General features: G+C 35.4%; 2 protein-coding genes across 2 annotated transcripts; one reads left to right on the top strand and one right to left on the bottom strand.

Moving 5' to 3' along the window:
- Positions 1 to 963: 963 nt before the first annotated feature.
- LOC146140483 (fibrous sheath-interacting protein 1-like) lies at positions 964 to 8,124 on the bottom strand. Its single transcript, XM_083392175.1, has 10 exons — positions 7,940 to 8,124; positions 6,278 to 6,613; positions 5,819 to 5,957; positions 5,636 to 5,724; positions 5,417 to 5,554; positions 4,547 to 4,645; positions 4,221 to 4,394; positions 3,955 to 4,083; positions 1,916 to 2,365; positions 964 to 1,421 (listed from the first exon to the last, which is right to left on the bottom strand). Exons 1-9 carry the CDS (start codon positions 8,063 to 8,065, stop codon positions 1,922 to 1,924), a joined length of 1,674 nt encoding a protein of 557 aa, XP_083248301.1. The 5' UTR covers positions 8,066 to 8,124; the 3' UTR covers positions 964 to 1,421; positions 1,916 to 1,921.
- A 3,397-nt stretch (positions 8,125 to 11,521) lies between these two features.
- On the top strand, positions 11,522 to 12,340 carry LOC146140484 (EKC/KEOPS complex subunit TP53RK-like). Its single transcript, XM_083392178.1, has one exon. The coding sequence runs from the start codon at positions 11,544 to 11,546 to the stop codon at positions 12,237 to 12,239; it is 696 nt and encodes a 231-aa protein (XP_083248304.1). The 5' UTR covers positions 11,522 to 11,543; the 3' UTR covers positions 12,240 to 12,340.
- Positions 12,341 to 14,574: the final 2,234 nt, after the last annotated feature.

Here is a 14,574-nt window from a genome sequence, read left to right on the forward strand (position 1 = left end):
AGCAAATTGTACCTGGTTCGCTAGGTGACTTTAGTCATGATCGAGGCGTTTGACGTTGCAGTTGGAAAATAAAAGTTGCGGGGTGTTTCCTTGAGCTTCTAGAAATAAGGCATCGGATTGCTGCGCTAAAGTCGTACTTGATTTGATCGTTTTAAAACCCTTAATGGCAAACTGTGTGTTGCGGATTACAACACGAATTAATGCTGCAATCGACTTGAATTGTTAATTTACATTGCGCCTGTTATAATAAAACTTAAGGAATTATGTCGCATATATTTAACACTAAATCAGGTTTAAATTACCATTGCCTTCTCGTGGATAACGGAAACTTGTTGGCTGCTGAAAACACGTATCTGCCCTCCTCCAATGCAGTTCTTATTTGGTAAGATCTATGCTGAAGTGTCGAGGTCTAGACTAGATTGAGTTATTATCGCGCTTGTGATTGCACTGTTATTAACCTAGCCTTAACATACCGTCCGTGTTTGACATGGTGTCAGCGATTATTATTGCCTGTCTTAATATATCAATTTGTACATTTAGCTTCCGTTTGATATTATTTTATGAGAGTAGACAGACAATTAGCTAAACAGAGCATTTAACATTAGAACTCACGTTAATCTAAATAAAACCTTAATAACGTTAAAAGTAACAAAACAAAGACGTTATACTGTGCCTCTGCTTGTCTAAACCAAGCGGTACTTGAACTTTTTAAAACGTGGGTAGTTTAACTGAAACTGCGTTTTGCGACTCTTTACTTGCCGTGACGGTTTCAGAAGTGTCGTTTCTGGGGGGTCACCATTAAATAGAGACGCTTTCTGTAGCTTAGTGTTCCGTGAAAAATTAGACAATTACACAACGCGATGCACAGGTAGAAAGCGAAAGTAAAAGGCAATCTGCCCAGTTCGTTAAGTGTGCGTCAAAAAAACATGAAGAGCCGCTAGATTATTAACACTGTCGTTCATTCGAAATGTGACTTGTGATATTCAGGTAAATATTGGCATAGGAAAATACTATAGTTACACATCTTTCTATCAAATCATAAAATCATAATATTACCAAAAAACATTTATTAACGCATGTAATATATAAATAGAAAAATATGTAAAAAGTTAATAACTTTTTTTTTAAGTGTCATTGATATTTAAGACACATATTTGACACCTCAACAAAGCGCTGTTTTTAATATGGGACAAACAAATGCTTGCAATTTACCCGTGTAATTCAATAAAGCACATAATAAATGTAAAAAAGTGAAATAATCATTGTCGTTTTTCCTGTTTTTGGCTCTTATGATTTATGATCGATTATCTTCTTATTGTTGGCGACAAACAAGCAATAAAAGAGCAGATTGTCACGTTCGGCAAACAGTAAGGTATACCTTGGCCCTTGATAAGTTCAGCATCAATTGGGGAACGAAATTACTGCAAAAGGTATCAAATATTTAAATATTCATACCTTGTGTTAATTTATAAATTATCCATTTTGACATTAGATGGTAATACTGTTAATATGAATCTGTTTCCATGGGTCCTTCATTCAACAATTACTAAAACTGATCGTGTTGAAAAATTCAACAAACTTTTAATAGAATTTTTACCAAATTGATTAATTAAAGCATACAGTCCTAAACTTACACCTGAAGCCGGATGAGTTGTTTTTTCGTAAAAGTATAAAAACTACAATAACATGGTGTGTCACTTGCAATAATGCGCAGGGTACTTATCAAATTACTTATCTAGTATTTATTTTGTATCTTTCTCATTTTGTTTCTTTGGAAACCAACCATTGCAATGAAAACGAACTATAGTTAATACATAATGAAAGTAATATATAATAATAAAAAAAACGAATTGAAGGACAAGGTCTGGACGCAAAAAAATTTGGTTATTTTAACCAACATTTGTGATTTGCTTACCTAATTTTATTCAGAGAGTTCGTTGACTTCACCAGCGCCGTCTAGTGAATCGTCGTCGTATACGCTATCAGCTGTGTCAGGTTTAGGGCTGCCTCTAGATTCTCGCGGTTCAAGACCGAGAGACGATCTTGCATCTTTCAAAAGTTCGTCAAGGGCCTCTCGCGTAATCTGAGGCAAAACGACCTCCTGGTGGTGACCTTGGGTCGATCTTAGATCGTCGTCGACGAACTCTATGTCTAGCTCGGTCACGGTTTCCTGCGTAGAATGACTGAGACGTGAAATGGAGGAAGGGGTTAACGTTCCTTCGTCATCGTTGTCATTATCATCGTCATCGAAGGAATCCCGTGATTCCAGGGATGTGATGATGCTGTTTGGTGACCTACTTCGAGAACATTCGGAGAGCAGGCGATATAGCTGTTCGTCGGTTAGACGCGGGCTGCTGGTCGCGAACTGGTTAAAATAATAATTTGGTATGCACGGTTCTTCAAGTTTTATAGTTGAAATATAAAAAAGAGAGGTACCAAAGGAAGTCTTTTTACGGAAAACCATTCAGCCCATAAGCGCTATGAATTCTATTGCATTGTGTGACTCATAAACATTATAACAATAAAACCTTAAGTTTAAAAACCCGAGTAAAACTAGGATCAGACTTTTTTAAAAGAATAAATATGTCGCCTATACTGACAACGTCAGTTTCTCTCAGTAAAAACATATACATAGCAAACTGATAATTAAATTAATAAAAAATTCAAAAACAGATGAAAGCAGGATAGATCAATAAAAAGTTTTGAAACAAAATATCAGGCTGTCAGAAGAAAACTATGGCTTTCTGAAAGGTAATCTAATCCAGTGGCCGCCGGTCCGCGTCAACTTTTCTGCCGGTCCGCCAAATATATTACAATTTTATATCTCATTACAAAATGCAAGATGTTAAAAGCTTGTTCACCAAATTAAGAACTTCGTTCCGTAATTTGCAGCATTGTGACGTAACATAAAGTTAATTGTCTACTTTGGACTTACCGCACGTTACAATGCGCAGTGTTGTGTCCAACTGTTTATAAGTAGGCTACACGTCGTTGAAGTCTTCTACTTTAAGATAGTTGCATGAAAAAAAAATTCGTATACCACGTATGAAATTGCTAATTTAATTGAAGTTTCCAGTATTTGCTTTAAAGTTGCATACTTTTGTCGTAATTACATTTTGGGCTGATTTTGATTTTTAAAGGTCCACCGGTCCGCAAAATTTGTTTTGAAATTTCACCGGTCCGTAAGCTAAAAAAGGTTGAGAACCACTGATCTAATCCAATGCAGCGCCACGCGGACAAGATAACCTCAGGCGACATTTCATAAGAACAAGCCGACATTGAAAGGAAAAAAAGAATAAAACGGTTTAGGGCATACATTGCGTAAAAGTGGTTTAATTAGATCACCTTTCAGAAAGCCAAAGTTCTTCTGACAGCCTGATTAAAACTTGTTATTGATCTAAACTTGTTATTGATCTATACTGCTTTCATCTGTTTTTTAATAAAGTATAGGCGAAATATGTATTTCGTTAAAAAATGTATGATCCTGGTGTTACTAGGGTTTTTGATCTGTGTTATCGTTAATATACGCGTCGCAGGGGAATAGTAATCGACAAGCAGAAACTTGCCGCCAATGGTTTTTAATTCCATAAACACTATAAAGTACAATTTCTGTTAAGAATATAAGTACAATTATTTCAAACAATATGCAAAGCCTTTATGTGTCCAATGAGTCACGTAATCTCTAGTAAAAAAATGACGCTAGGCCTATAACATTTTAGACCAAAGTTGAAACCCGATTTTTAGTTATGTAAGGCAACGTCATTTTATTTAGCTTCGGTTTCTAAAACAGCATTACAAATATTTTGGCCCGGTGACGTTAAAGACGTAATACAACTTAGCGTTGATAAATCTTATTTCTAAAATAGAAAATTGAAAATTGAAAATTGAAAAAAAAATACAATTAGACACTTACTGCAAAGCTAGAGTTACACAGTATATTTCAAAATTTATTACCTGTTCTTTCCACCGTTGGTCTAAGTTTTCCAGTTTTTGGTCAACTTCTTCAAGTCTTTTTTGGGGATTACGGGTCTCTGTCAAGTTAGACCTTAGGAACTTTTTGCCGAGTTCTCTATTGATGCGCATCTAACATGTTAAATTTAAGTTGGCTGGGTGTACTGTACAATATCTTAATCATAGTTTATCTATAAAGTATTGATAATTTAAATAATTACACGTTTATTATATTTAAAGGTAAACAAGCTGCTTCATAAAAACCTTACCATGCGTTTACTTGAGGCTTCGGAACGCGGTGTACTTGATATTGATCTATAAACATCGGGTGAAAGTAAAGCCTGTAGTCTGCTGTCAATAAGCTCTAATTTCTCCATTTCCTGCTGAAGTGGTTTGTAGCCTTCACCAGATGACAAAGTCATCATGTCGGACAATGAATCGTCCTAAACATTTGTTTTACAGTTGGTAGAAAATTTATAACCAAGTTAATTTTTATAAATTCATAATCTAACAAGCGCACTTTCAGTTTCTTTAAAGCTAGCAAAAAAACTAAGTTATTTGACTTAAATTAGTTATAACAATTTAACAACTTTACCATCTCCAGGTTAGCTTCGTCAATATCTTCTAGAAGAAATGACAATCGCTTTTTTTCGTCTTCTGTCATTAAAACCATATTTCCTGCATCTTTCGCAAGCTAAACGAAAAACAGTTACATTGATATAAAAAAGATGAAAAACGAAACTCTTACTGTTTATTGCAAAAGATACTAAACCAAAATGATACTGTATAACAAGTATTAACATAATTTTGGGCACAAAAGCTTGTGGCTTTTATGAAACCTGATTGCAATGATGTCCTAGAACAGTGGTTCTCAAACTTTATTGAGTGCGACCCAAATCTGAGTTTTATGAACATCTGACAACCCAAGCCTCAAATATCAAAGAATGTATTTTTTCTGACATGCATGAAATAGAAATAGACACAAACAACCAGACGTAGCAGCCTACGCAGTTCTATGAAAGAATGATTTATTACAAACAAATGATTGATTCTAACTTTAACAATAGGCCTATCACCTGCAACTAATAACCTCAGAGTTGAAAGGAACAAACCTACAGCGAGCATCGAAAAAAAAAAACCTTTAACTCAAACTAAAACGGAGGAGTACTTCAAGTTGTGAATAAATATTGCACAATATTCTCAATTATAATCCCAAGTTTATCAGTGAGTAAGACAGCACTATAAAAACGCTGATCTAACAGAATTTAGAGGTATATGTGTGTAATAACAGCTAGCAAAATAATCTTCAAAAAAAAAATAGACAAAGTAATAAAGTAACTATACGGCTACCGATTACACCAGTCTTAGCAGCTACTGTAGTTGGCTAATCACCATATCGCGACCCATTTTTTGACCTTACGCGACCCATACTTTGAGAACCACTGTCCTAGAACAATACATTTACCTCTATGTTTCTCTTGATGTAATCTGTTTTGTGGTTATCTTGTGGTTTGTTAGCACCAGCTGATGAAGGTTTATCTGTAGTTTCTCGGAATATGTTTCTGTCACTCACATCAGTTGTTGATTTTGGACGAATGTCATCCTTTTAAAAAAACAATTATTATTGTGTTGCACTATTATTATAATGACTATTTACCAATAAAAAAATAGGCAGAAAACTCACATCATGGGATTTGTGTCGATTTTCACTTTGAAATTGAGTTTGAAATATGGGCTCATAAGCTGCATCTTCCTTATTTCTTTCTAACAAAACTGCATAAAACAAGTGCATCACAGCTATTATAAAAAATATTAGTATGCATGTTTAAACCCAAATAAGATAAAAAATTTGTCTCTTGTGCTTTACCATCAAGCTGTTGAGGTGGTGGTAACAATGACAAATATTTGGCCGCGTTGCTTTCAATGTCACTGTATGTTGGAATTTTTTTTAATTCTGCAAGGCTTAAATGAGTGCTCTTTTGATTCATAAACCGCTGTCTCTTGACCTAATAATTGGATAATAAAGTTTACAAATTTAAGTAACAGTATAGTAAAATACAGCAGTATTCAATTTAAACTTTCAACACTTGTGGGACATTAACAGCAAACCAACATCAACTGCATTGAACTATGAGAAAAATGAGTTAGCCGAATATACAATATTAGGAATTGAGCAATGCAGATACAAGGGTTTGGACTTTGTTATCCTTAACAAAAAATGACAACGTTTTTAGTTTAAAAAAAAAACAGTACCTTTATGATGTTAATCTAATTTCGCTTTCCGCAATATATGTATATATATATGTTAAATTACTGTAGTGCTAACCTCTTTTTCTAGCTTTATTTTCTTCATTAGGATTCTATCAAGTTTCTTCATTTTTTTAATGGCCTCCTGCAGTTCAAAATCTTCAAGCAACTTTTCATGGTTGGAGTTATTTTCTGTGCCATTACTAGAGTGATTTGAATTGCTTGAATGTGAACGAGTCTCAAGACTGTTACGCAAGCCATTTTGTTTATTAACTTCATCTCTTTTGTCTTGTGTAGATACGTTAGACAGATTAGTTTCTTCTTCAGCGGAGAAGTATTCACTTTCATTATCACCAGATGAAAAGGTTCTGTCTTTTCTCGCTTCCCCATTTGAGTAATAATGGAAAGAATCACCCTTAAACAAATTCTGATTGTTTTTAACGATGATAATGGCTACCAAGGTGACAATAAGTAACACTGTAGAAGGTTAATTAATTATATCTTGTGATGTTTAAAGTTAAAAGAACCCTATAATATAAAATTTGCAGTAGAGAAATGTAAACAAATAAAATTGGCAATTTATTTGCTCATAAAAAAGTAAATTTTATTGTTTTTAATAATAATAAAACTATCACCAACTTTATATGTATAAATAGCCCACTGTGGAAAGTATGGCAAGTCCACCAGCGAGATTTTTTCAACCTTTTAAAAGTGCACCCCGAAAAAGCTGAACTGCACCCGATATTAGGGTTCCTCTTTTTCCCGGATTTTTTCAATCCCGGGAAACGGGATTGAAAAATGAAACTTCCTGGGAATCCCGGGATCCCGACAAAAAAATTATACATAAAATTACGTCACTATGACGTTTGAAATTTTTTTATTTTAGCTCCAAACATTTAATTAAGCTCATTTATGGGCGTTCTTTCGTGGAAAGTTATGCAAAAAAAACAAAACAAAAAAATACTGCATACCACAACTCATATTGTTTGGGTTAGTGTTTGGGCGAGGGTTGGTCAAGTATTATTATGTTTATTATTAATAATAACGCTTGACCAACCCTCACCCAAACGCTAACCCGCACCCTAACCCAAATAATACCTTTGTGGTATGCGGTATTTGAGGACCGTTTTTTTTATTAATTTATACGTTCGTAACTAAACAAGCTCTCATTTATGTTCTGTAGTATTGCTTCTGCAATCGTACAAGACCTTCTCATATTAAAGTCAGGACCTTTATTTGTTTTTATTTAAAAAAAAAGCGCATGCATTTTTATTGGTAGAATAAATTTAATTAAGTTTTTCCGCTGTTAAGCGCGAATAAAGCAACTCAAGCAACGACTTTCACATGGTTGGTACTACTTTTTTTTTTATATTACTCAAAAACGACAATCTTTTTAAAGTTTTGCTATGTTGCCGAATACCCGGAATTATAAAAAAAATTTCCCGGGATTTGGGATCATTAATTCGCGGGAAATCCCGAGAATTTCCCGTCGAAACATTCCTGGAGAGGAACCCTACCCGATATATGGAAAACGCTTGTGTGGAATACGTTTACAGTGCAATGTATGCAGTACAGAATGCATCCGAAATCATAAAGTGTACCCAAGGTGCACTTTTTTGCCCTTTGTTGCACCCGGTCACACGGATTTTTTCGGCCGTGCACCCGCGAGATCTCGTCGAGATCTGCCATACTTTCCAGTAGTGTAAATAGCACTGCTGGGTTTACAGAACAAAAAACATACCACGTCTGGTGATAGAAGCTGTAGTGAACCAGATTCACTGCAGGGATTTGAGGTCCGACTAATCGCACGTGATGATCTTGCACTCGACCCAGAAAAGTCTTGGAAACTACCTCTTGTAATATCCATTTCTATAATTATTATGACGTGTAACAGTTGACGGCGCTCTTTCACTATTGTACGTGAAAAGTTATGCAAAAAAAATAATAATAATACCGCATACCACAACGCATATTGTTTGGGTTAGCGTTTGGGTAAGGGTGGGTCAAGTAATATTATGTTTATTATTAATAATAACTTGACCCACCCTCAACCAAACGCTAACCCGCACCTTAACCCAAACAATTTGTGTTATGGTATGCGGCATTTGAAGAAATTTTTTTTTTTATTAATTTTTACGTACAATAGTGAAAGAGCGCCCAGTTGACGGATTTCCTAATTTAGGTCATTGCAGCCTGTAACAATATTCCTAATAAATTATAGGGCGCTGGTCTAGAATCCTACCACAGCATTGAAACATAGATTTAAATTATAGTTACTTATGAATATTTTAAACGTAGAACAAACAAGATTAGAAGGTTTTATGTAACGTTAACATGATATATTACCGTGGTTTAAGTTGGTTTCCAATGACAAAACAACGCACGTTACGCTTGAGATCTTATAGTCAAAATCCGTGACGAGTTAAATAATTAAATATGTTTTTTTCATAGGGTAAATCAAAGAGACTTCAACACTTAATTTAAATCTCTTTGGGTAAAAAGACGAAAAATATGGCGGTGTGCAGGTTAAGTAGAATATTTCCAAATTAATTCTACTCAGCGTTGCTCAGAAAACATAAAATTAGTAATTTGCAAAATCGACGTGAAGTTTGCGTGGTTAAAATATGTACTTAGAATCCATCATGGTATTCATCACTTTTGCATAAAAAATTGTACGATGTCCGTGCAAATTTGTTAGCTCTTTTATAGTATAGTCCAGGGTTTCCCAACCGTGGCCCTCGACCCCCTGGGGGCATGGGCGCCCGCAGAAAATTTTCCAGGGGGGGGGCAATCAGGAGAAAATCAAAAAGGGGGGTCCTGAATTTTAAACTTAGGGAATTCCCCTATTTTTCGTCTGACTTAATGAATAATGACGTCATAAAACAGTGACAGTATGACGTCATAGAATGGTGATTGCAAGACGTGATAAAAAAACTAATCAGAAACAGCCAAATACGTCCAGCAAAAGCGACCACGTGCGTCGTCAACAATCTTGTCAGGCGCCAGCTGCAAAACACGTTAACTTCAGGGAAAAAAACAAATTGTACAATACACACTTGCTAATCAGTCAACCTAAACAAATAACGAAAAAGAACAACTTCCAGCGTTTACGGTCGACCAAACAAAAGACGAAAAACGGCGTTTTGCACTCGATTTTGGTTTCGCATTAGATTAAGACGCGTGACCCAATTACTTTAAAAGCACGCCGCTTCGAACAGTTTTTTAAAACATGACAAAAACGAACAAAAAACGATAATATCACTTACAAAAGGAGGGTAAGAACTCCCGCCTGAAAATTCCAGGGGGGGGGGGGCAAGTGCCCCAAGTTTTGCCCATTAAACACTCTTATTGCTGTATATTGCGTTTGTGTGTTTTTTTAGTTAAACTGTTGCTTGTAATCGGACGAGTTTACCAATTTTAATAGTTTAACAATTTACTTTTATGTTAATGACATGACTTGAAATTGACTTGCTCTCATAATGACTTGACTGGGACTTGACTTGGGCAACCGATGACTTGGACTGGGACTTGACTTGTTATTTTTGCAAAAGACTTGACTTGGACTGAAGTTATTTCAAAATGACTTGTTTACAACACTGCTACTTGCTATTCGTAAAAAGTTTTGCAACACTCGACGTCAATCTTGCAATTCTTTATCTGCTCGCCTAATTGGCAATCATTGTTACGTCACATACAACCAACATTTGTGTTTTTCCTGTTTACTCAGTTTTTCTTTGGAACGTTTAACCAACGCCTATCTATAACATCTATAGGTAGGCGTTGGTTTAATTATTAGTATGTAAACCGCAAGTTGGAATAAGAGTAAAACTAATACAAGCAGTTGAAAATTTTTTTTCACAAAATAATTGTTGTGGTTCCATTGATTAAATTTTGTGGTAAAATTAATTGGGTTAAGTAGTCAAAGCAAGCTTTATAGAGCGAAGGATAATTGATTTGAACATACTTTCAGAGAAGTTTACTATTCAAAATACGTTTTTACACGAAGCTTAAACAAGGTTTGTGTTATCAAATGTCGAAAACTCGCAAATGGTGCGAGAGTTACGTCTCTTTTGGCTTCACAAAAGTTAGACGACACGGCCATAACTGTGCGAAGTCTCTACACTGCTCGGTTGTGATGTCAAATGCGTCATTACTACCCTCAAAACTAAAAAAGCAACCACGAAAAAAGAATAACCATACCAATGTTATTTCTGCCAAAATAATGCGATTCGACCAGGAAGCGATGTTACCTTATTTTGGATTTTAAGTGTATTTTTTTATTGGCTTTCGTTCAATCGAAGTGTTTTTATTAACGTGGTGAAATAAAATAAGTGAAAACTCGTTAGACACAATTTTAGACTTTTATAATCGAGGAGGGGCATGAGGATTAAAAGCCTTTCGAAGGGGGCCACGAGGCATGAAAGGTTGAGAACCACTGGTATAGTCGATGACTATGAAAAACGAACTAGAAAATTAAAATGCAAACAAAACATAATGTTACGAACAACTTTTTGTTGTTTACTACGACTGCATAATAATGTATTTATTACAATATTACTTGGCAAAGTTCATTTTAACCTAATATGGCGGCTATAAAGCTTCTAGTTTTAAAGAGGTTATTCTCTCTTTGTATTTACATACATTGTGCATTGTGCTTTTTTTTAGGTGATGGATTTAGTTGTGAAAGACGAGACGGGCTAAAATCCAAAACGTGCACATTGTGGACTAGCGATAACGTGCACTGGTACACTGTAAGTTGCACAATGTGCACTTAACCACCACATATTGCAAGTGTACATTGTGCACGATTTGGTTTTGAGTCTTGTTGGGGGTTCCACGGAATAAAAAAGGTTGAGAACCACTTGACTTAACTATTCAGTTTGTTGTTTTAGTCATTGATTACATCATTACCGAACTTAAAAGAAGGGTAGCACAGTAATCTGAAAATGTTATCTCATTGTGGGCTGCATGCAATTAGCATCAACAAGACCCTTGATACAACTTCATACGGCATTATGGATATTTATATATATTTGAACAAATTTTTTGATTTTTTTTAATGCTTTCAAGATTATTTTCTTAATCGTTCTATAAAAGTATTTTTTCAAAAGACCTGCACCTGTTTTGTATGCCTTACCCAGTGGTCAAGGCAAACATCCACTTTTCTTTGTTGAGCTCGGAAAAAGATATGTCTGTCAATTTTAAGATCCAGTTTTTTGCAGTCGAAATAGGAAAATCAAATTAACATAAAAAAGGTCCAAAGCTCAAGTAAATTAATTTCATTTTGTAATGGTAACTACATTGTTTGTTTATAACAGGTTTACATTAGAATTGCAAGTTTTAAAATGGATCCTTACAAAGGCAAATTGACCAGCATTTGTCAAGGAGCTGAAGCTAGAATATATGACACCATCTACCTGGGAAGACCAACCATTATAAAAGAGAGATTCTCAAAAAAGTATAGAATAAAGGAAATCGATGAAAAATTGACAAAGAAAAGATTAACTCAGGAAGTGCGCGCGCTTCAGAGATGCAGAAAACTAGGAATTCCTTCTCCATCAATTTATTTGATTGATTCGCTAAGAAGTACGATTTTTCTTGAAAAAATTGAAGGATCCACTGTTAGAGATCTGGTATCAACAGATATAAAAGAAAACCCAGCTGGAAATTATGAAGCACTATACCCGTTAGCAAAGCTCATAGGAAAAACTCTAGCGGATATGCATTTAGCCAATATAATACATGGAGATTTAACTACATCAAACATGATTGTGAAGGAAGTAAAAAATAACTCTGTAGCAGGGTACCAACAAATATATCTTATTGACTTTGGATTAAGTTCTTCTTCAAGTTTGCCAGAAGACAAGGGGGTTGACCTTTATGTCCTTGAAAGAGCATTTTTAAGCACACATCCTGGATCGGAAGAACTGTTTGTTGTCTTAATGCAAAGCTACCAAGAAAATTTAAAAAATCCTACCCCTATAATAAACAAGCTTGATGAGGTTCGCATGAGGGGGAGAAAACGAACCATGGTTGGGTGAGACCCTTATAGTTGTACACAAGACATAGCATTAGGACATAAAGTGTTTGTTGGGTTCCAATCTATTGATTATTTTTTTGCCAAATAAAATACAGGTTTGTCAATTTATTTTTGAAATGTTATTAATTATGTTAAAGGTATTTGTCTTTTTTCTCAGTGAATACTGGCAAATGGGTATGTCCTGTAACGGGGTTTCCAACCGAGGGATCGCAAGAGGTTGTCAGGAGGGTTGTCAAAAACTTGTCATGGACTATTTGTAAAACAAAAAAATGTTTTTCGTACTGACATTGGGGCTAATCTGATGCCAAAAAAATTACATAAAATACCTTTAATTTTACATAAATTCTTTACAAAAATATTACTATAGCCAGATTTTTGAAATGTGGTTCAGGTAAATCTTTCTAAAAAAAAAGTTTTGAATTATTTTCAACGACATTTTAACTGCCGTATATATTCATTAAAGGCAGAGCAATATTTGGTACACACAAGCTGGCAGAATTAACCACCCAGGCCTAGTTTAACTCATTAGGTATACCTTGTAACTATGTTTGCTTAATATAGTTGTGTATCTTTTATTTGGACAAATGTATTAAACAGTATTTGCTTCCCTTTTTTGCTTATTGTTGTTTAACGTACTGCGTTAGTGTTTTAGTCGTCAATCACATGTTTTTGATGATTAACTGATTACCGGTTCAACACAAATCAGTTATTTTCCGGGTTAATGCAAAACTCATGAAAATACTCAGTTGATATTTTTGTCATTTCAAAGAGATAAACAACTATAAAAATGCCAAATTATAAAAATTAGACCCAGTTTTTGAAATAAGAAATGGGCAATTGCAAATCACAAACATAAAAAGACAGCAAATACTGTTCAATACATTTGTCCAAATCAGAGGGGCCTCAGTGGTTATTTCTTCTCGCGTATACCAGAGCTGGGGAGCCACCGTAAAATAGCATTAGCTCCGGCTCCAGCTCCGGAGCCATCGGGCAATTATTAAATGGCTCCGGCTCCAGCTCCGGAGTCGCAAAACTCAATCCTTTGGCTCCGGCTCCAGCTCCGGAGTAGTAAAACTCAAATCCTTTGGCTCCGGCTCCAGCTCCGGAGCCATCAAACACACACCAATGACTCCGGCTCCAACTCCGGTGCCACCAGTCAATTATTCAATGGCAAGTTTTAAAAATTGCTTTTGGCTAACTAACGTTGGAGATGGAACAAAATATAATTTCTTAGCTTTAGCACCACAAACTGAAAAATGGCCCCAGCTCCACAAAAATAATAAAAAGGGCTCCGGCTCCGGCTCCACAAAAGTAATAAAAATGGCTCCGGCTCCGGCTCCAGCTCCACAAAAATAATAAAAAATGGCTCCGGCTCCGGCTCCAGCTCCACAAAAATAATAACAATGGCTCCGGCTCCGGCTCTGGCTCCAGAGAAAATGCTTAGCTCCGGGCTCCGGGCTCCAGCTCCGGCTCCGGCTCCCCAGCCCTGGCGTATACCATATTTTGCTCTAATGAAGATACAGTACAGTTAAAATGTCGTTAAATATAAATAAACAACTACGTTTTTTTGATAAAATTGAACGATAAATTTCACAAAAACTGAAGGACCATTTTAAAAAACTGACTTACAGTTTTAGTTTTCATTTTGTAAAGAATTTATATGCATTTTTATTCGATTCTGACTTGAAACAATTTTTTTTTAAGGAGCGCTTGACCGTCGCATTTTGAAACATAGATTAAAACGTCGGCGAACTATAGCTTCTCACTAAACTGCCGTCAATAAGCCTTCAAAAAGGACGATTTTAAAGCCACGCTTCATAGCATCGGCGAAATTAAACTACAAATATCAACGAATTTGCTAAAAAGCATCGTTAATTTTGCTGACAACGAAGTGCAACAATTTTTTATTGATACATCACGCAGTTGTCTGACACCGCAATTACATAGCGTTTCGCACGCAATTGAAATTACAATCGGACGTGAATAAGACAATCGGACTTTTTAATAAGTGGTGTTGCAATTTTCTAACGTCAAATAGACGACTTTGAATTGCCGTAAGCTCCTAATAATCTCCGTTTTTAGCGTCTAGAATACACGAAACGTAAAAAAAAATTTCGCATTATATTTTTTCTCTTTCGTTATTTTGCGAGGTTGGCTGATTATATTATCAAGTGTGAATTCTCCAATTAACAACGCTAAGACAAAACGTCTTTCTTCTTTTTTTCTCGTAGAAATTTTTTTTCACGTAGAAGTTAGGCACTCTCTGTTCGCTGTCTGCTCTAATGTTCGATATTGGTTAACAAAGGAATTGATTCTTAAAAGGTGGAATAATGTTG

The sequence above is a fragment of the Ascidiella aspersa genome, chromosome 6 (assembly GCF_963924565.1).
Source record: "Ascidiella aspersa chromosome 6, kaAscAspe10.2, whole genome shotgun sequence".
Classification (NCBI taxonomy): domain Eukaryota; kingdom Metazoa; phylum Chordata; class Ascidiacea; order Phlebobranchia; family Ascidiidae; genus Ascidiella; species Ascidiella aspersa.